The sequence below is a fragment of the Nuphar pumila genome, chromosome 17, assembly GCF_984573655.1.
Source record: "Nuphar pumila chromosome 17, dmNupPumi1.hap1.1, whole genome shotgun sequence".
Lineage (NCBI taxonomy): Eukaryota > Viridiplantae > Streptophyta > Magnoliopsida > Nymphaeales > Nymphaeaceae > Nuphar > Nuphar pumila.
Window position 1 is genome coordinate 14,346,085 of NC_143265.1, and position 22,175 is coordinate 14,368,259.

General features: G+C 37.9%; 1 protein-coding gene across 1 annotated transcript; it reads right to left on the minus strand.

The window, feature by feature from the left end:
• On the minus strand, nt 1-21,098 carry LOC149811688 (trihelix transcription factor GT-4-like). The gene is made up of 5 exons (XM_089993825.1): nt 20,443-21,098; nt 11,496-11,534; nt 954-1,085; nt 501-728; nt 1-359 (listed from the first exon to the last, which is right to left on the minus strand). Exons 1-5 carry the CDS (start codon nt 20,981-20,983, stop codon nt 151-153), a joined length of 1,149 nt encoding a protein of 382 aa, XP_089849951.1. The 5' UTR covers nt 20,984-21,098; the 3' UTR covers nt 1-150.
• Nucleotides 21,099-22,175: the final 1,077 nt, after the last annotated feature.

Consider the following 22,175-nt stretch of genomic DNA (forward strand, 5'->3'; position numbering starts at 1 on the left):
TAATATAACGTAAAGCACTACTTGAGCTCAAAATGTGGAAACAGGAAGAAGATATTATACAATGATATGTACAAATAGCATGCAATTACTTCAGAGTTGTCACAGGTCTCCACATTTCGGCATCCTGACAATTCTGCAGAAAAGCTGTATTCACCCAGTACTCACACCCTCATACATGGAACCAGGTTGAAGTTCATCAAGTGTATCAACAGTTCTGAAACCAGTGAACTCTCTTAGACCAGACCACCCGCGTCGAGTAAGAAAATCACGAAAGTCGTCTTCTGTGTAGAGAGTCTTCTCTTCAGTACGAACAGCTATGCGATCCGAGTCATCATAAACACAGACTTTTATTGTCAGCCCTGAAGACAGGCAAATGAGCTTAGTTTAGTGCCATGTCATCGTTCCAGAGACCTGGCCCAGCCTCACATTCTTCAAACTTCCCCAACCTACATGTGAACCCACAAGAACCATGAGAGAGAGAGAGAGAGAGATGTACTAACCCTCATCAAGATGGAGAGAGTACGTCCCTAATGGCATGTCCCTATCTAGGCTACGGACTACCCCATCTTCATCCTCTAACCAGAATGCACGCTTTGTTCTTAAACGGAACGAACACTTGATTGCTTCTTTTATAGCCTCAGCTGTGCCATCAATACCTATCCTTCGGGTGTAGTCACCCCATTTGACCAAGATGACCCTTCCACCATATGGGGACTGACCATCCCCACCTTAAAAATCCAAGAAAAAAATTACAATATGGTGATAAGTGTACACAAAAAGTTCAAACCATTGCACTGCAACAATATTAAATCTTGCGAAGCAAGGTTTCAATAAGGCCTCATGGCAATCGTGAATTCAAACTTCAAAAGAGTCCATGCTACAAGCCCAATCTACTGCAGATATTATCTAACCCACATAACTTTCAAAATACAAGCTCATGAAAATGGACTTACCATTTGCCGCTGTATCCCTCCAGTTCCAAGGTGGAACACCATTTGTTGCAACTGCATCAGCAGCTGTTATGGCAAGAGGATGCCCATCATGGTCAAGACGCCGCTCTAGATTAAGTGGTGACCTACCACTACCTGAATGGAGAAACATGACGATGAAGAAGATTTTCAAATAGCCAATACAGAAAAGATAAGAAAGCTTCAGCACTGTAACATAGCTAGCAACAAGTATCAATCTCAGTTGGAGTGCCATTAATACTTTTTCAACAGCAATAAGATAATCCATTTTTATGTGATGGAATTAAGGATAACGACAAGGACAAAAATGCTTGATCGTTTCATGCTTTAGGGGGCTGTTTCTGTGAAAATTGGCACATTTCACCAGGCTCCACATGCTAACTCAAGCATGGGAGCCATTTTCTGCAATGTATTGATCATACTGGACATGCAAGAGATATAGGCCCCATTTTGATGTACTTATTTATCACATTATTATTGTTTGAATTATAAACTATGTAAAGTAGCTTCTAGATATAAAGGCATTTAAATTATATGGATTATGGATTGTATCCAAGTTAGAGCCAATCAGGTCAACCGAGTTCAATCCAAAATCAATACGATAAATCTAATACAGGTTTGAATCATAAGGACCCAAGTTAAAGTAGGTGGGATCATGTTTTGTCTGATCTTGCTCAACAGGCTCTCATCCAAATGACAAATGACAAATGTCTTATTTAAAATAACATTACATAGAAATAATCATAAATAAATATATCCAAACCCTAGCATAGGTCTTCCAAATTTCACACCACCTAAACTGTGAATCCTCTAAAAAGCTCAGAACATCATAATTGGAAGGAGTGGAAAAATTTTACGTTTAATCTTTTGTAAGAATCATGTTTGGAAGAGGTGGATCAACAAGTTTAAGAGAAGAGGTATCTTTTTAAAATTTTGACAGACATTCTTTATTTATTATATTTTTCATGCTTTTGCAAGATGTCCCGTTGGATATATATATATATATATATATATATATAGAGAGAGAGAGAGAGAGAGAGAAATTGGTAGCTGCTCACACGTTAGGTGAGAAATGAACGTGCTAAATGGGTTTTTCGGTTTCTTTGGTGCTTTTTACGAGGTTCCAACCCTATAAATGTGTTGGACATGGTCGATTTACTAAGAATCCACACCTGGATCATATGTTTTTAATGAAAAAAGTGATGTTTGGAGCCTAAAAAATTTACAAAGATTTTGGACCGTTGATTTTTCGAACCATATAAAAACCCATCCATGTGTCAGAATCGAATGCTTCAAGAGCTGATCCCTATAAAACCAAGTACATAGATCACATATGTACGGTCAGAATTTAAAATAAAATGAAAAAGGGCTGAAAAACCCATTTAGCACGTTCATTTCGCACCTAACGCGTGAGCAGCTACCAATCACTATCTATATATATCAACAAAAGGGTATCTATACCTGAAACCTATGTCACATAGGTGCAGGTGTGGCGATGCGACACTTTAAAAGAACTTGGGTGCGGGGTTGCGAGGAGGGTGTATATATATAATAGTTTTAAGTTAACATTAATGAAATAAAAACAATTATCATATCATCAATTCATCATGCATAAATTCATGCAATAAATCAAATTAACAATCTGTTGAACCCAAGCATGGGCTTAGTTCTGCTAAACCCGAACTTGAATCCAGCAAGCCTAGGTTCAGTTCTGCTGAACCCAAGCTTGGGTTCACCATATGCAGAGCCGAACCTAGCAGGAATGGATTGACATCGTCGAAAGAGGAGGAGTTGGGGAGGGGGAGGGGGAGGAGGCCGGGGGAGAGGGGAGGAGTCGTGCCCTACCCTCACCCCCCCACACCCCTATATTTTTTTTAAATTGGACCAGAATGAACTCCATCAAAGTTGATCGAGTTCATTTTGAAAAAATATAATGTTGGGTGCAAGTTGACCACACATGGTGCGGCAAAATGTGAACTTTTCTGCACCAGGTGCCGCACCCGCATCGCGTCGTGTCGATGCAGGTGTGACAACTAATTTGGTGAGTCCGTGGGACAACCTAAAACCAACACAAGTGGGTAGGTAGAGAATACCTAGGGGCACAAGACAACTCACTCTAAAGAACTCAACAAGATAGCCCCGTAACTTCAAGAGAGGGGGTGCTTCCTCATAAAGGGGGTTGCAATGACCATGCCCGAGCGTTTGTTTACCAAAAACACAGGTTTCTGCAAAGTAGTAAGACCATGTGTGGAGTCTGACACCTGCCTAGTGCCAAAATGTTTAAGGAAGCTGGTGACCTGATGAGAGGGGAGCTGACGACCGAAACTCCGCATATACAAACTCATGATTGGTACAAATATACGAACAGGGACTTTTGGCATCCTTCACATTTTTGACCCCACAGATGAATTTGAATGGTCCTTTTCGTCATCTTCTACTCGGCTCTCATAGTGTTGATGTCATCTACTGACATCAACAACCATCCTCTCCAGTTTTGTCTTTTTATTCTTTTTGTATTCTGAGCATTTGTTTATTTGTGTCTAGATTTCTTAATTTCTTCTTATCATTTTTCTTGTTTCTTTATTCCTCTTATATATTCCTCTTTGTTCCTGTACTTATCCTTTGTTTCAGTTCTCTTTCATAATGTCTTCTTCAAGCCCCATAAATTCCTCTTTCTTGAGCCAACTTGTTACTGATAATCTCAATGAGACCAATTTACTCACTCGGAAAAAACATATTGTCCCTTTTATTAGCAACCATGATTTGATGGGGGTACCATAACGGATATGAGATTGTGCCCTTGGAGTTTGTGCATGAGGTCAAGAATGAGACCAATGATGGAGAAAGTAAAGATGGGACAGTAGCCAACCAGTCTATTATGGTCAAGAATCCTGAGTCCGTGATATGGAGCAAAAATAATCAAGTTGTGGTTGCCTACATCACAGCTATGCCTTCCCAAGAAGTGCTCCATATTCTGACTGGAGTAACTGCCAGAGATCTATGGAGCATCCTTTACAGCTAGTTTGAGCAGATTTCCACGCCCAAGTTGTATCATCTGAAATGTGAAATCTGAATTTGAAGCCTTACATAAACGCAATATGAGTGTGCTAGAGTTCTTAAACAAAATAAAATGTCTTAGATCAGCTGGGAGTCATTGGTAGCCCAATATCAGATGAGGACATTTGCACCCAAACCCTTAGAGGGTTAGGCTCGAAATGCGACATGTTCATTACAATGTATATGGGGCGTACGCCAAGTGACCCAAATTTGATGAACTTCGATCTATGTTGCTGGAATTTGAATGTGCTTAATTTATACTTTAAGAAGGAGGATCAACAGTTACAACATGAGGTTTTGACAGAGTTGCCAGTCAAGGAAGCGGGAGCGGGAAGCGATACGGGAAGCGGAAGCGGGAAGCGGGAAGCGAGGCACTTCTAAAAATTTAGGAAGCGAGAAGCGCGGGATAACTTAGGAGCGAACCAGGAAGCGTCTCGGAAGCGACCTAGGAAGCGTCTCGGAAGCGATATAGGAAGCGAACCGGAAGCGACCTAAGAAGAGAAAAAGGAAGCCACATAGGATTCAAATGAGAAGCTAAAGGGAAGCGATTTTGGGATATGATTCTCAATTTTTATTGTTTTTTTTTATTTTATGTTGATTGCCAGATCGTATACATGAATTTAGTGTTCATCATTGTAAAATTGGATGAGCATTGGAGATTCGAGATATTGTATTTGTTGTTAATGTCCCTGCACACAAATAGAACACCAAGAAAAAATATGCAGAATATATCTAAAACTCGGCACGATAACACCAATAAAATATCATACAACTAGCTTCATATGAATATGAATACTCAACTATAGGCACCAAAAGTAAGCAAGAACTAACAATAAGTTCACATCCAAACTGAGTATATCACATCCATACTACCACAAATATCATACATGATATCCAAGCCATCAATACAATGAGATGAACTTACCTCACAATGCCGATAAGCGCATTAAGCCAAATCCAGGTTACCGCCTCTAGTACCACTTCATAAGCATCACGAGAACTCAGCCAAACATGAATAATATCAACCCAAATCACGTCTGTCTGATGGTATACATCAAAACGACCAAAATACAATCCATCCGAGACCCAAACACTCACCGATTGGATTACATTAAACAAAAAACCAAATTTGGACATAAGAAACCTCAATATCCAAAAATCACCAAAAAATCGATAGAAAATCAACCACTCAACTGATTGTCGAACGTCAGAGGTCGCCGAAGAAGGTCGTCGGAGAATGTCGCCGGAAAAGGTTGCTAAATCGGCTGAGCGAGAGAGGGAGGAGGAGAGGCTCGAAAGAGGCGTGAAAAAAAAACCCTAAGCCTCTCTTTCGAGTTTTTATTTCACGATTTTTTGAAATTTCCCATTTTACCCTTAATGAAAAAAATCTTTCTTTTAAAAAAAAGGCTAAAATGGTAAAATGTGTACCCCTCTAATGAGGTACGCGTACCCCTCTAATGGGGTACGTGTCCCCTTTTAATGGGGTACTCATACCCCTTTAATGGGGTACGCGTACCCCATTAAAGGGGTACGCGTACCCCATTAAAGGGGTACGCGTCCCCCATTAAAGAGGTACACGTAGCCCATTAAAGGGGGACGCACTTCCTGTCATAAGCGTGCGCTTCCCCACGCGTTTCAGAAGTGTCGCGTTTTGTGCTTCCGAAGCGTGTATCGGGGAAGCGCGCTTCCCCTATAGTAGGGGTGCTTCCGGTAACTCTGAGTTTTGGTGGCTAGTGGTGCATATCGTGGGCCTAACTACAACAATAGATCAGAAGGAGGTCGTCGAGGCCGAGGACGTGGCAATAATGCTGGTCGAGTAGGTACTGGTCTTCTTCCTATTCCACCCAATAATTGACCATGCCCTACATGCCAAATGTGTGGAAAAAGGGGACACACCAGTTCAGATTTCTTTTGATGCTATGTGCCTACTTTCAAGCCTCCCACGATTCCTTATCCACCGCTTTGTCACCCATAATTTCAGCAGCCTACACATCCAGGTTATGCTGCTTCAGTTACTGGAAGGACACAGGATATGGAAGACTTGAGTATGGCCTTTAGTCAAGCTGGATTTTAGCATGGAGGAGTTAGTAATGCTCATAGTTGGCAAACCTGTGACTCGGGCTCGGATCACCCGACCCTTGACTCGCGGGTCAGCGGGTTGTCTCGGTAACTCAGACAGGTTAGGACCTAAATTCTTTTGTGTTTTTTTTAAATAATACTTTAAATATTGAATATAACACTATGTTTTCTACAATGTGAAGGCAAATAATCAAACTCCAAGCAGCAAATTCACTAAATCAAAGCATCAAAGAACAAAAATTACAAAATTTCTGCATAAAAAATAAATAAGCTTTATAACTGCTGCACATAGCCACATACATAAGAACTATAATGAAAATTGTGAAATGAATATTAATAATTAAGCTACACAGGTAAAAATAAAATAAGTAAACAATGAACAAGTAAACTAGTAATCACTACCTTTCTAAGAAGGGAGATAGAAGAAGAAGAGCAACGATAGGAGGAAAAGAAGAAAAGAAGAAAAGAAGAGGGTAGACAGGAGGAAAACCGAAAGAAAAAGAAGAAAATGAAGAATAAGATGAGAGACACAGAAAGAAAATAAGAAGAAGAGAGACGGGAAGAGAAGAAGAAGAGGAAGAACCATAGACAAGGGTGAGAGAGAAGAAGAAGAGGCAGAGAGAGAGAAGAAAAAAAAGAGGTTGAGAAAGGGGGAGAGGAGAAGAAGAAGAAGAGGGGTTGGAAGAAGGGGAGAGAGAGAGAGGGGTGAGGCGTTACCTCGAGTGGCTTTCTTTTTCTTCTTCGTCGGTACGAGAGAGAGAGAGAGAGAGCACCTGGCTGCGGCGATGCGGCAGAAGGTGGTTGTCGGTGGCTTGGTGGTCAGCAGTGGTCGCCGACCATCGCCCTAGGGGGTCGAGACTTCAAGAACGAGAAGAGGCGAGAGAGAACGACCCTTCTCGAAAAAAAAATCTGCCTTTCAAAGTGTTGAACCTGTTCGTATCGAAATGAACTGGTTGGATTGAATCAGTTGACTCATTGAGTCAACCGATTCCTAGCCGATCTTGGTTAAACAATGACTGGTCTGGATAATCGGCCCAGTTGGTGGGCGATTCGATCCGACTAGGGCGATTCCCGATTCAGGTTGCCGGGTTTGCTAACTATAGTAATGCGGACCCACACACTATTTATGGAGGAAACAAGTGGAATGATGGTCCTATTATTCTCACATGGACAGCTTCGTCTAGTGTGCAACGCATGGTTGGTTGGTTGACTCGGGTGCAGCATATCACATTACAAGTGATTCTAGTAAGCTTTCAAGCATCATGCCTTATCACAAAACTAGTAGAATAGTTACTAGTGATAGGAAACAGTGAAAAGATCAAGTGCAATATGATTGCACAAATATTTGTGCATTAAGCACTTGATCACCCTCCATCTTGGGGACATGGCCTGTCAATTGTGGGGCCCAAGGCCTGATGGAGGGACATCATGTGCTTAATGCACAAATTTTGTGCCATGTGATTGAATCCGATCTAGACTCTAGGAAACATCATCTCACCCATATTGGCACCATCATGATTCCTACAAATCATGATTTTCTTCATCTTTTAAATACTTTTCTTGTTCCCAAATTCCGTCGTAATCTTATATCAGTATCTCAATTAGTTGATCAGAACAGTACTCACGTTACCTTTACTCCTCTCTTTGTTTTTGTGAAGGACCTTCGCATGAAAAACATCCTCACTGAAGGAGAGAGAAGAGGATTATGTCATCAACAAAGCTCTGAGGTTTTTTGAATTATGTTTCTCTCTTGCTCGTGGTGTCAATAAAGAAACCGAGTTATGACATCGTAGACTTGGCCACTACAATTCTGGATTTATTAAATCCTTATGTAATGATGATCTTATTCCTTTAAAAAATAAGGTCTCAAAAGTATCCTTTTTTGTTCCAGTTGTCACCTGTGTAAGAGTCATGAATTCTCTTTTCATCCTACTAATAAAAAAGTTTCATTCCCTTTTGAATTAATCCATTATGATGTATGGGATCCCACACTTATCATGTCAATGAGAAAATCTCGATATTTTGTTATAGTTATTGATGACTTCAATAAGTTTACCTAAATTTTCTTCTTAAAAGGCAAAGATCAAGTTTTCCAAACATTCCAAAGGTTCAAGTCTTATGTAGAGACAGTTTTCTAGTAGAATTCTTCGTTTCCGTAGTAATAGCGGCGGTGAATATATGTTGATAGCCCTTTCTAACTATTTGCTTGATAACACTATATTCCATGAAACGTCTTCCCCGAAGACACCTCAACACAATTAGGTGTCCGAGAGAAAACATCGGCACATTGTTGAGACAACCTTGACTATGCTCATGCAAGATTTATGGACCGAAGCGTTTCATATCACAGTTTATTGCATTAATCACATGCCTCTCTCTAATTTTGGGAGAAAATTGCCTTATCTTTTGCTTTATGTAGGCATCCGGACTATTATGCATGCCTTTGGGAGTAAATGTTTTGTGTATGTTCATGATTCCCTTCGCAATAACAAAAAGCACAAGAATGCCAATTTGTTGGATATGATGATAAATATTTGGGATAAATGTATTTTAACTCTACAACACAGAAACTTTTGATCTCGAGCCATGTTATATTTAATGAATGTGATTATATTCCAAGTGATAATGCAGGGCATGAGTCCATAACTTCCTTTTGGCCAAGTTCTTTACCCATGCAGGAAAATGATTTTCCTATGTCAAGTGAAAATGGAGGTGCAGTTCCAGCAGTAATTCAGCCTGAATCGAGATCAAAAGTAGATGAGCAGAAGAATAAAAGTGTGACAGATTTTCAGTTCTTCCCTCATGTTTATTCTAGAAGAAAACAGGCCAGCACTCAGCTAGCTATTGAAATCCAACATGGACAGCAGCAGCCAATCCCATGTCCCCAATCCATGACATCAAATTAAGTTCTGCAACCAGCGTGCTCTTCTTCTACAGAATTGCCAGATAGCTCTGGATCTGAATTAGGAAGTGTAGGTGACAGGCATGGTAAGACCAGCACACCATATCAGCCGTCAGTTGGCCAACTCAAGAGATCAGTTCAAGCAAGGCATCCTCCATCTCGCTGGGTGAGTTATGATACTTTTTCAGCAGAACTTCAAGTTTTTTACAGCAAATGTATTGCATGAAAAGGAACCTAGAATTTTCCATGAAGCATGTCAGAATAAACGTTGAATTGAGGCCTTAAACAAAGAGATTGCAGCCCTTATGAGTGTAATACCTGGGAAGTAGTTCCTAGACCTCATAACAATAAATGTAATAAGTTAATGTTGGGTGTACAAAATCAAATATAAGGATAATGGGAAAATAGAGAGATTCAAAGCTCGACCGGTGGCTAAGGGGTACACTCAGGAACATGGGTTAGATTTTGATGAAACATTTAATCCGGTGGTTAGAATAACAACAATGAGAGTTGTTTTTCCCCTTGCAGTAATTTATAATTAGGAATTGAGTCAGATGGATGTGAAAAACATGTTTTTTCATGGAGACCTACAAGAAGTGTACATGGAAGTAGTTCCTAGACCTCATAACAATAAATGTAATAAGTTAATGTTGGGTGTACAAAATCAAATATAAGGATAATGGAAAAATAGAGAGATTCAAAGCTCGACTGGTGGCTAAGGGGTACACTCAGGAAGATGGGTTAGATTTTGATGAAACATTTAATCCGGTGGTTAGAATAACAACAATGAGAGTTGTTTTTCCCCTTGCAGTAATTTATAATTAGGAATTGAGTCAGATGGATGTGAAAAACATGTTTTTTCATGGAGACCTACAAGAAGTGTACATGGAACATCTACCTAGGTATTCAGATGTAGAACCACAAGCCACAGTGCTTAGATTACAGAAAGCTATTTATGGTCTTAAACAAGCATATCAGCATAGTTTGAAAAGTTTAATAAGGCTCTTTGTTCTCTTGGCTTTATTCACAGCTAATGTGAGTATTCCTTGTTTGTCCATCATGATGGTAGCCATATTACTATAGTTCTGGTTTATGTTGATGATATTATTATCACTGGAATCATTGAGCATGCTTAATTCTAGATTTCATATGAAAGATCTGGGAAATCTAAGATACTTTCTTGGAGTGGAGGTTGATCACACATCAGCATATATGGTTTTGATACAACATAGATATGCCCTTGACTTGCTTAATCGTTTTGGGATGATTGATTGCAAGCCAGTAGCTACCCCTATTGTAGTGAATACTAAATTGGTGGATGATCTTCCTAAGGATGAAACACTAAATGAACCCCAAGTGTTTTGCAGTTTTGTAGGAGCATTACAGTGCTTGACCCTTACTCCGCCTGATTTGGTGTTCACTGTGAATCAAGTTTCACAGTTTATGCATGGTCCCAAAAGACATCATATGGAGGCAGCAAAGGGAATCCTAAGATGCATTAAAGGAACCATTATGAATGGGCTGGTCAATAAGAGAGAAGTGAGAGAAACAAAGACAGACTTGTCTCTTACTGTAATGTCAAATTCAGATGCAGATTAGGCACGTGATCCATCTACCAGACGATCAGTGATGGGATATGGTGTATTTTTGGGTCCTCATCTAATATCATGGTCTAGCCACAGGCAACGAACTATGGCACGGTCTAGTATTGAGTCCCAATACAAAGCTATGGAGATAGTAACAGCAAAGATCCTATGGATTCAACATTTACTTACATCATTGGGTCAATTCATCAACAGATCATTATTGTTTTGTGACAACAGAAGTGCTATTGCCATTACTTCAAATCCAGTTCAACACGGTAAAATAAAACATGTTGAACTAGATCAACATTTAGTGAGAGAAAAGGTTGAGACCAAAGAGATTCAACCTCTTTTTATCAAGGGAGATCAAGTGGCAGATCTATTTACCAAGCAGTTGCCTACTGCAAGATATTGGCATCTTAAAGGCAAATTTTGCTGGTTGTTTGCAACACGTGTACAGTTTGTGGAGCGGGTTAGAAGAGTCGATATAATGTACTAAAAGGGTATTTGTGTGTAATATGGTATCTTGGGTATTGTAACATTATGTAAAGGGCAGTATTGTACATCAGCTTATAATCTATATATAAAAGGATGTCCTCCCATCTTTCTAACTTTCTCCCTTCTCTCTTATTTTCTTTTTTTTATTGAAAAGACTGCAGGGCATGCATCCCAAGGCTGATTCCTGTGAATATCTCCATTATTTTCCTGTTCACAGTCACAAACTTGCAAGAAATCCAAAAGGAATAAGTAGCACTTGAACAGGCACATACAACATATGACGACACTTGTAAATATCCTGGCTGCTATAAAGATAGAAAAGATTAAGGTGGAATATTGCAAGTAAGAATGTATGCCTAAACATGCTCAAAGATAAAGAATGAAATAATTTGGAAAATAACTAGGTACCTTCCACAGATCCAAAAGGAATACTAGCATCGTCAAGACCTATGCACACAAGAAAATAAGAAACACCAATGAGAATTGCACCAATTTAATGAAATCAATACAAATCCATAATTAAAAAAAAACACCTATCTTATCAGAAGAATTCTTGAAACCCTACTTCCATTCCACAAATACCCCAAACTCCAACAATCTGGAGAAGAGAAGGAAAAGAAGTGAAAAAGAGTGCACTACCATAAATCAATTTTATTCTCTAGTAGTTTTGACTCTTTCTACTTAAGACTATTATTTACCTTTTTTCAAACATATCATACTATTTCGTTAAAAAAACGAGAGTAAAAAGGGTTATTCTTAAATATCATGATCTTTTAGTTAACAATTAAAATTTTCTCAATCTAAAAATGATGGATACCAATTTAGAGTAAGCACATGGGAAATGTGAGAGAAAGCATATGTAAAAATGTGAAAAGAAACAAGAGAGAAGCATATGGGAAGCATGGACGAAGTGTGTGAAAAGCATAAGGGAAGCAAGATTACTAACAAATTTCAAAAGGCAAGAGCATCGCGCTTCAAAAGTGAACTTCTAGGGAAGAGAGTTTCCTACCTATCCAAAGAGCCTCCAGTAACTCTAATTTCATTTTGCTAAGTCAACCTACAAAGCAATCAAGGTGCTTTGAGTTAAAATATAGCCTCAAGAGTTATGTTTTCACTTTGAACAAGATTTTGACCCCAAAATTGTGGTTTTTGGTTCTTAGACTTAGCAGATGAAATAAAGTTCAAAGATGTTAGCTTTCCAACACATAAAAAATCACTCAAATCTGATATTAGAGTAAAAAACTATGAGCTTTGCAAGTCAAACTGTCAAGTTGAAGAACAAGAGGAACCTAGATTGCAAAGTCACTTTGCAGTCCATTCTAGAAAACCTGTGAACCTTTCAAAGTCTTTATGTCATTTGTGACATCATCCTTATCTTTAAAAACTCAAGGTAGGCCAGTAATTCCTCATTTTTACCATCAAATTATACAAGTACATTCAAATACTATATCTTCATCAAAATGTAGCCAATCATAGGTTCACTATTCCCAAATGTGGATGTCCAGTCCACATTCGACTTTATAAATAGAGGATGTCTGTAACATCTGTGTTTTTTTTGGCAACTTATCGTAAATTAACCCGTTAAATTTCCTGTAGAATAGATTTTTATTCGTATTTGGGTTAGTGTTTAGGATAGAGTTAAAAATAAAATTTTATTTGGATCTTAAAATTTAGTGGTTTTTGTCTGGACCCGGATATTTTAGAGATGGATCCAGTACAGATTTTATTCAATGCATTTGGGGTTCCAACTATAGCTAATTGGATCCGGATATTAACTAGATCCATTTGGATCTATGATCTGGTACATAGGACCCAAGAGGGTAGGACGTTCCCACCTCTCTTTCATAATTATACATATATATTTACATAATGATATATGTGGAATATATATATATATACATATATATATATACACATAACTATGGGTATATATAAAATAAATGAGATAAGTTGTTAAAATGAATTTAAGGTTTTAAGTTATATTTAAAGTATAAGTAAAATAGTTTAAAAAAAAGGGGGGTTGGGAAATAAAGTTTCTAAAAGTTATATACTAAAAGACTTTTAAAATTGTTTTTTTTAGAAAAGGAGTTATAAGAGCCCCACTCACGTTCTCTCTCTCTTTAAAGCCCACACCCACTCTCCCATGTTTTTGTCAATGATCATCCCCTCACCTCTCTCATAACCCCTCTTAAATCCCTCTCACTAAAATCCTCTCTCAAGCCCCACCCTCCCCACTCCTTATTCCAAACATTTCCTTTCCCTACATAGCTGACCCTCTCTCTCCCTCTTTGCACTTCAGCCTCCTCCCATCCCTCACGTCTTCCCCTCGGTGTGAGAGCCCCATCGACCGTGGAAGGTGCTGTTTGCCTTGAGAAGAAGAAAATCTTCGAGTCCAAAACTGATTTTTGTTCAAGGTAGGTTTACGGTAACTCAGCCTAACTGTATGGTTTTAGGATGCGAGAACAACGTTATTTTCATGCTAGAACTTTTTTTTTAACCAAAATCAGTGATTCAGATTATGCGTTATCGCCCTGATTCAAGTTATGCTTTTTTGCTATGGTCCAGCTTGTGTATCTTGATTTAGATCTATGCAATTATATATATATATATATATATATATATATATGAATCACAAATATCAACGTTTTTTATTATGTTCAAAGAGCCAATCATTTTTCTTTCCTGAAAACTGGATTTTGAATACTCGATATTTTTATTTTGAGAACTCGTTATTGTTTCATTATGTGTTTTGCAATACTCTGTTTATGGAAAGTGAATGTTTATGAATGAGAAATGTAAAATCTAGTACTATTGTGTTTGATTGATCCGTAACCCCGCCTAAGGTTTTGACCCAAAAGTTAAAAAGGTTTCCGTCAATGATAAAAAAACAAAACTTTCATGTGTTTTTTAGGTTAAAAATCTTGGGGTGTTACAATGCCTATAGAGGCTAGAAGAGATTCATGAAAGTCCAATCTTGAGTGTTTTATGTTGTGCAAGGAGAGTCCATACCTAATCCTACTAGTATCCATCATTTGGATTTGGATCAACTAAGCCAAACTTCTGTCCATTGACGTGAATAAAATTCTACCAGATTTGTGCTAAAATCCCTTTGGGATTGGTGTCATTTTCAACTGCCAAATTGGAGAAAGTTTTGCGGGTGATAGAAAATGGGGCCCTAGGTCCAAAGCCGATAAGATCTGTTTTCCATTTTGGCTATTTTCCTAATTATTTTGAATTTTTCTTATTTTATTTGAGCTCCTATTTCTAAAATCTACTATGTTTTGTTGAATATCGCTACATAACAATGGTGTTAGCCACCATTGTGCCTAGTGATAAGGATTAAACAATGGATGTCGACCACTAAATACTTGGAAGGAGGCAGTTAGAGGTGACATGAAAGATTGTGAAGTGTTTGAGGTTTTAACTCTAGATAGACAAAAATAGAGAGACAGGATACGTAAAACCGACCCCATGTAGTTGGGATAAGGCATGATGATGATGAATGGATGTAGACCAGAGTTACCGAAAGCTTCTTAGATAGGTGGGAAGCCCATTTCTCGAAAACTTGATCCGGAAGCGCGATACTCTCGCTTCCGAAACTTGATGGGAATCTCGATTCTCCCACGCTTCTCCTATGCTTTCCAGTTTTCACACGCTTCATCTATTCTTCTTATATGTTTTTTCACTCTACTTTTCATATTTTTTCTGTGTTTCCTCTCACACTTCTCACTCACCTCCATGTGCTTTCTCTAAATTGGTAGCCATCATTTTTAGATTTTGTTAAAAATTTAATTCTTACACTAAAAAATCATAAAATTTAAGAATAGTCACTTTTATTTTAGTTTTTATTTGTGTTTCATTTCTATTCCCATTCAATTCTTATATTTCTTTTTTTATTTCTCACTTCCGCTTCTGGTATCGTTTCCCGCTTCTCGCTTCTGCTTCCGGTATCGTTTCTCGCTTCTCGCTTCCGCTTCCGGTATCGTTTCCCGCTTCCGCTTCTTAGTTTGGCAACCTTGATGTAGACTATACCCTTTGTGGAACCTGAAAGCCTTGAAGAAAGTGTGACCTATTCAAATTATCTCTTTTTCAAGGAAAAAGAGTTGTTCATGTTTGAAGTGCCAAATTGCTAGACACATTTGTATTAATAAAGAATTTTGTAAACAGTATATATATATCATGCACAGTAAGTGTAGGTGTCTGTTTAAAACATACACAACCCAATACACATATGCATCTTCCTTTGGAAAAGGATGTATAGGCCAGACTTGTTTCAAAGTAAACACCAACACCTGTACCCATGTGACAGATATATAACAATTAACAAAGAGGCACAATTGTTTAGCTTCTCTAGAATCAGCTGATGGAAGTAATTTTTCCTTCACTATTTCATCATTGGAAATTCAATAATCTGATAATTGATCTCTCTTATAAGGGCAAGAGAAATTGTCTGCACTAGAAATGCTCCCTCTAGTAAATGCCACGTTTTACTTTAATCAAGCTTAGAAGATCCCTTTCATACAGTGTCATCGATATCGCCGATATTTTGAAAATATCATGATATTATCGGTATTTCAAGACCAGTCGATATCCCTGATATTTTCAAAATAATGTTAGAATCGAAAATATTGCGATATTTTCCCGATATATTCCCAAGATATCTAAAACCATATTTTTTATATATTTTAAGTATATATTTGTTTGTTTCTGTTATATTTTAAAAGCTTTTCTAGTTGTTTCTTTATATTGTTGTACGAAAAACACTACAAAAGCCTACTATTGTTGTCTGTTTTATTATTCACAATATTTTTCAATTTTTAAAGCTTTTGAGATTTTCCTGAGAAAAATCATTTTTTGAAAATATCTCCAAGAAATTACCTTGAACGATATAGGTGACTATGCTTTCATGTCACATGAGGTCATTTATCAAACTTCAATGTTTTTCTCCAAACAAAAGAAAAAACCCAAAAAGGGAGTAATATGGAAACACCAAACAACTTTGACAAGCAGCCATCAAATAGAATATACGGTCAATGAACATTGCGATATTAGAAATGTTTGACAGAATAAAAGTACAAGATATACTAGGTTATAATTCATCCAAGAATTTTTCTCGACACATTCCAAAGTTACCAAGCACATGGATGTGGATAAGGGAGTGAGAGACCTACTTAAAATAGATTTTCCACTTAAAATACCTTTTATTCCCTTAACATGTACCAACAAATAGCTAGAACTTCTTTTTTTTTAAAAGTCTTTTGATAGTCATTTATTCATTGCACGCGGGTCTCAAATGATTTGCAATTGATCATGTCAAATCTTTGCAACATATCCTTTGCATATTCCTGCTGACACATCTTCAATTCATTTGTTTGTCCTATCAACCTCTATACCAGGAAAATAACACGAGTTGTACAAGTCTTTGAATAAAACTTTCATATTTAAAAACAATTTAATTTCAGCAATTAACTCGAAAGAGCTTCCTGTGATGATAATATTGTCAATGTATAATGAAACAATCACAAGCCCTTTTACTCCTTTTTGAATTAAAAAAAGCTTCCCTTATAAAGCCTCTTCTAGTGCATTATGAAAACTCTGAAACCAAGTCCTAGAGAAAGGAAAAAAATGGTTGAAAAAATAAGTGTTGAGAAGTTCCCAATACAACCATACAGTGGATCTGATGCAGGCATGAATGAGAAACTCCATGGGAGAACCATGTCAACATTTTTTTTTCTTTTCTTAGACAAAGAGAACCATGTCAACAAGAAAAAGATGACAAACCAACAGAAGAGAAAATGACAGTTATGGGAACTGAAGCAAATAAAACAGGTTGCATGTCACACGGATCCAGCTGTAGGTGTTGGGATACGGCTATTTTTATGATGTTCCCCAATATGACAAGTATGTAAGGGGATATAATATGAGAGTAAAAATGGAGAATCCAAGTGGCATAGAACAGACCTTCTGAGATGGACAAATCTTTATTGAATTTGTTGGAAAATATTTGTGAACTCAACAGTACCAAAGTGACTCACAATAAGAATGAGGCAATATTATGCCATTTCAAGGGTTTGCAAATGTAAGGATGTTGCTTTATTTGCCTTAATAAAGTTACAAAATGTCAGCCAGTGTCCATATAAACTGCCAAGAAAATTAAGAGTAACTTTTACAATGACCTGAAACACTTGATGTAGAGGCAAGCATTTATCATCTCAAAGTGACATGTGACTGTGTCACGTGGATATGTATGCAGGAATGAGACACGATGGCAGATATGCTTGGCACGAGATGACAGTTTTCAAAAATTAAGACATGGGGACATAGCCATAGACATAAACAGATGTATGTATGTATGTGTGTGTGTGTTGTGTATATATGATTCTTAACCTAAAGCAACGAAACATGAACATCATTTCAAGTGCCAACTCTTGAACAGCAATTCTAAATCACTATAGTGCAAATAATAAAACTATGTTGAATTTGAAATGTAAGGTAATTGATGACAAATTTTAGAAGGAAAAAAATACAAGTGGATACAAAACAAGTAATCAAGATCATTAAAAAAGAAACAGATAAAGTTAATGACACAATATTGATTGTGTTGGACACTGGTTTGGCTGTGTCCATGAGGTGCCCTGGTGCATTCGGGTGTTGTGACATGTTGACATGGGATACACATACTACGTGTTGTAATGAAGTGCCGAATAAGAGGAGCGATGTCTCCAAGAGCAAACAAGAGAGCACGCACATACACAAATAGCCACTAATGGGAAAGAGTACAAAAAAACCACAAAAGTGGCAACACACCCAAAAGAAGAAAAAATATATATATTCCACTCAAGAAGGCTTCAAAGAAGCATGCATTACAATGGGGGAAAACCCCTTTATTTATAGACAAAAGAGGAGGCCTTGGAAGGGCTCCTAGAGGGACGTTGGAGCCCTTACAACGGTCATAAATATGACCGTTGGATGCTCCAACGTCCTTCTAGGGGGGGCTTTCCAAGGTGAAAAAGAAAAAGAATAAGAAAAGAAAAAAAAGGAAAAAGGAGGAAAAAAAAAAGGGAAATTACAATATGCATGAAAAATGTAAAAATACTATTTTACCCTTAGTGAGTATTTACAAAAGAAGTATATATTTATATATGTAGATAGACACATAGACATATATATGTAATATATATGTGTATGTGTCATAATCTATATATATATAGATATATATGTATAACATATTTTAACAAGTGTTTGTGAAATAGCAATATAAATGTTGTTTCACTTCAACGCTTAAGATGATATTTAACTACTTTTGTTAAAATGATAGAGGCATATGCACTTTTAATAGGATCTCCTATTGATGGCGTTTTGAATTGGGGCATACATCAAAACGGCTACTAACTGCTTTCTATCTTTATTAGTTCATTTCCATTTCAGTTCCAGAGTAAAAGTTAAGCTCTTTCTGAAAATTGAGTGGCCATGACCAGAGGAATATAGGGTAGAGGTTTGGTGCTTCCAAAGATTCAGATAAATATTCCTTTTAAGAAAGTAGAATGACCATATTCATGCTAGTTATTCAAGAAATATTGTTGTTACCCGATAATCCTTTTTGAGATTGCTATTATTTTGAGTCCAATTTCATCTTGTTAATACAAGTTTTTTCCTCAAAAGAGAAGCTCTTTTGAAATTTCTGCCCTGTTTTTGCTGATTTGGATATGAATCCAAGGTGCCAATGATCAAATCAGTCATTCCACGATCGTGACATTAGTAACAAGTACATAAATTTATAAATCATCTAGAAACTCATAAGTACAGTATCAAATTAAATATGTGTGATTCCAAATGCATACCAGGTTGCACGATATGAAGACAGCACAACCAAAAGGATGTCATTGGCAGCTAATAAAAGGATACATGACAGAAATAATACAACTTTAATTGAAAGAAAAATGATTATTTGTCATGAAACTGAGGAAAAGGACAAAATCATGCTGCAATAGTTCTTAGATGTGAAAGACAGCACTGCTGCAAGACCAGATTCAGCAATATGGTAAGAACATTTAGGAGTACCCATGGGGCAAACATCATAGTATACTTAGCATAAAACATTAGTCATAGTGCATCTAAGTTCAGCATTATTGTAGTTCCACAAATTATTTCAAGTTCTCACATGGCTCTAGAAACTTTAGACAACAGAGAGGATGATTAGACGAAATGAGAGCCCTTGAACAACAGAGAATTTGCGAATGAACTATGCTGAGCTACAGAAACAAATGGCTTAAGGTAGTATATAACATGAAGTTTGCCGTCCTCTACTGACAGAAAATGATGGTTTTCAGTCACTTGTTAAAAAAACTTACTGCACAAATGACCTTATAAACATAAGAGAATTACATATTCCGTAGTCACATTAATTAGATTTGGGTTTCGACAGTTACAAATCTGCACACCAACCATACAAAAAATGAACAGGGATAGAGCTCAAGAATTCAACATCCAAGCTGTTTTTGGATCATTATCTTCTGGGATTGATTAGTCCTTTGTATAGTTTATAATGAATTCTGACACAACAACAGCTGAGACGATTATGTAATTGAAGCCGTGATAAAATCAGTTGACTGATATATGCCTCGACAAGACATCCGAGTGTCTGAAACAGGGTGAGATGCTTTTTTCTTGTTTGGTTTCTCCGTGCCAAGGTGCTTTCTTTAAAGGAGTTCAAGGATCGGGCAACAACATTGCAATATGATGAGCAAATTGGGGCATTCATCATTTACATAGGCTGCGGACATTGAAAAGACACAATAAGGTAGAAACAGGGTTCTCCACCTGTACCTAGTAAATAGTTGATATGCGGAGTGAAACCAATAAAACAAGTGCGGGTATGTATGTCCAATCAGTATCATGAGACACAGCCCTCAGTAGTAATTCATAAACCCCTTGCGCACCATCAGGCACTAGAGTCGCGACCATCGCAGATCCATTATCCATTCATATACTGCATGAAAGTTTCAGGGATTGAAACCTTCATTGATATAGAAAGCACATAGATGAGACCATAACCCCTTAAACTGATGCACGCTAAGGTGTTATGAGCTAGGTATCAAAATTTCAGTAGTGAGCTATATATGGTGCACCCAAATCCTAATAATAAGTTAAAACACATAATCAAATTCACATAATTCAACGGCAAACTCTCACTCAAGCATTTAGGAACACCAGATCAAAATAGCACATTTGAATAATCGAGATCAGTCGATCAATTATAAATCCGACAATCAATTACTCGAATCAAAAGAATTATATGGACAGAAATCACCAACGATAATAACAGAGATAATGGAGCTTTTGGTGAGCAAATCACCTTTATCAGAGTAATGCAAGTAGGATTCGACCTTGGACGGGGCGTTCTTCACCCTCTCCCTGAGCAAGTCCTCCAGCTCTTTGTAATACGACGTCTTCGCCGATCCGCCTCCCCCCCCACCACCACCGGCGCTGCTGCCCCTATCATGGTGCCTCGCCTTCTTATACTCCTTGAAGAGATTCCTCCACTTGTCTGTGCACATCGTCGGCGACCGATCAAATCCCTTCTCCCTCATCTTGGCCGAAATCTGCTCCCAGAGATGCTTGTTGGACTTGGAGGTGTTGAACATGCCGTCCGTCTCACGGCGGAGGGCGATGAGCGTGCGAATCTCCTCCTGTATCCACGTCTCCGCCCGCTTCTTCGGCTGCTTGATGTCGTGGTGATTCTCGCCACTGCTCTCGGCCAGGATGAGCTGCTGCTGCTGATGCTGAGGCTGCTGCTGTTGCAGTGGGGAGGGCTGCTGTATGCCGTTGGCGACCACCTCCATCATCATCTCCCTTCCTTCCTCCTTGTAGAAATCGATTTTATCTGCCAGATACATGATGGATGCCTATGTTGGTTTGGATGATTTAGTTGGTAAGGAAGAAGAAGAATGCAAAGAGGGGAAGTTTTAGCTTTGTGGGGAATCAAAGTCTTCAACCAATTCATGGTTTTTTGTCCATAGAGGGCAAGATGGGAGGCTCTTCTTTTTTCTTTCTCTTCTTTGCATATGAATGATTGGGTGGTGGAGGAGCTGATTCAGTGAGGAGGAGCAGGTTCAGCAGCAGGGGTTTTTGTGGGTTTTTTTTTTTGTGTGTGTGTGGTGAAAGAGTTTTCTTGGTTGTTCTTGTTACTGGCTTATACAGGAGAGGGAGTAAGAACCTGTCCTTGCTTCATGAAGGACGCATCCCAAATACGGTCTTTTCTTGCTTTTACGTTTTTGTGTTTGTTTCTCTGTTTGTGTACGAGACAAAGAAGATATTAAGTTGGGATCTTTTGTTGCCAATCAGGATCAAGTTTTTTTTTTGGATTTTTCGGAACCCTTAACTGGACAGTGATGATAGCCATGCTATAAACTATTTGTGGTATTAGACAACGAATTCCAGGAATATCATTTTCCATTGCCAGTCAGATATTAGAAATTCATAGTTTGCTGCATTTTCTGAATTCAGAGTTAGAGGAGGTCTAACGTCCAAACAAGTTACAGATTTAAGTTTTGGCATCACCTGGCAAACATGTACATGACAGTCGGACAGAACCGTGATCGATATGTCATGAACTTTGTCACCTTGATGATTTGATCGCGACTGTCAAACATGTACATGACAGTCGTTGAAAAAAAAACAAGTATTTGACACTGTGGATATTAAGAACTTGAAGGAGTTATATAATTTTTTATTATTACACCTAATAGTATATATTTTATCTATATATTTTTTATCTATACTAGCTCTACCGAGCTTGTTGTGGCTCAGCTGGCCAGCTATACGGACGCTGGTTCCAACTTTCACTGAGTTGTTAGTTTTGAGTCCAGATCCCACTTGGAATGCATGGTAACATTTTAATCTGGATAAGATTTGACCTTTTTTAGAGTTAAGTATATTGGTTTTCATGTGAAATAGATGAAATGGGTTGGGTCAGACATGGTTATGAACCTATTTAATTATCTGATTCTGATGAAGATCTGAGTAAACCCGAATTGTGACCCATCAGATCCGACCAAATTGCACCCTAGGTTTTCCAGTAAGGATGTA

Bases quoted from the DNA above. Each gene is read 5' to 3' on its own strand.
- LOC149811688 (XM_089993825.1), bottom strand. From the start codon at position 20,983: ATGTATCTGGCAGATAAAATCGATTTCTACAAGGAGGAAGGAAGGGAG. The intron at 729-953 runs GTAAGTCCATTT...TGGATTTTTAAG, and splicing joins GAGGGATACAGCGGCAAATG to GTGGGGATGGTCAGTCCCCA. The intron at 360-500 runs GTTAGTACATCT...GCCTGTCTTCAG, and splicing joins CTCTCTCCATCTTGATGAGG to GGCTGACAATAAAAGTCTGT.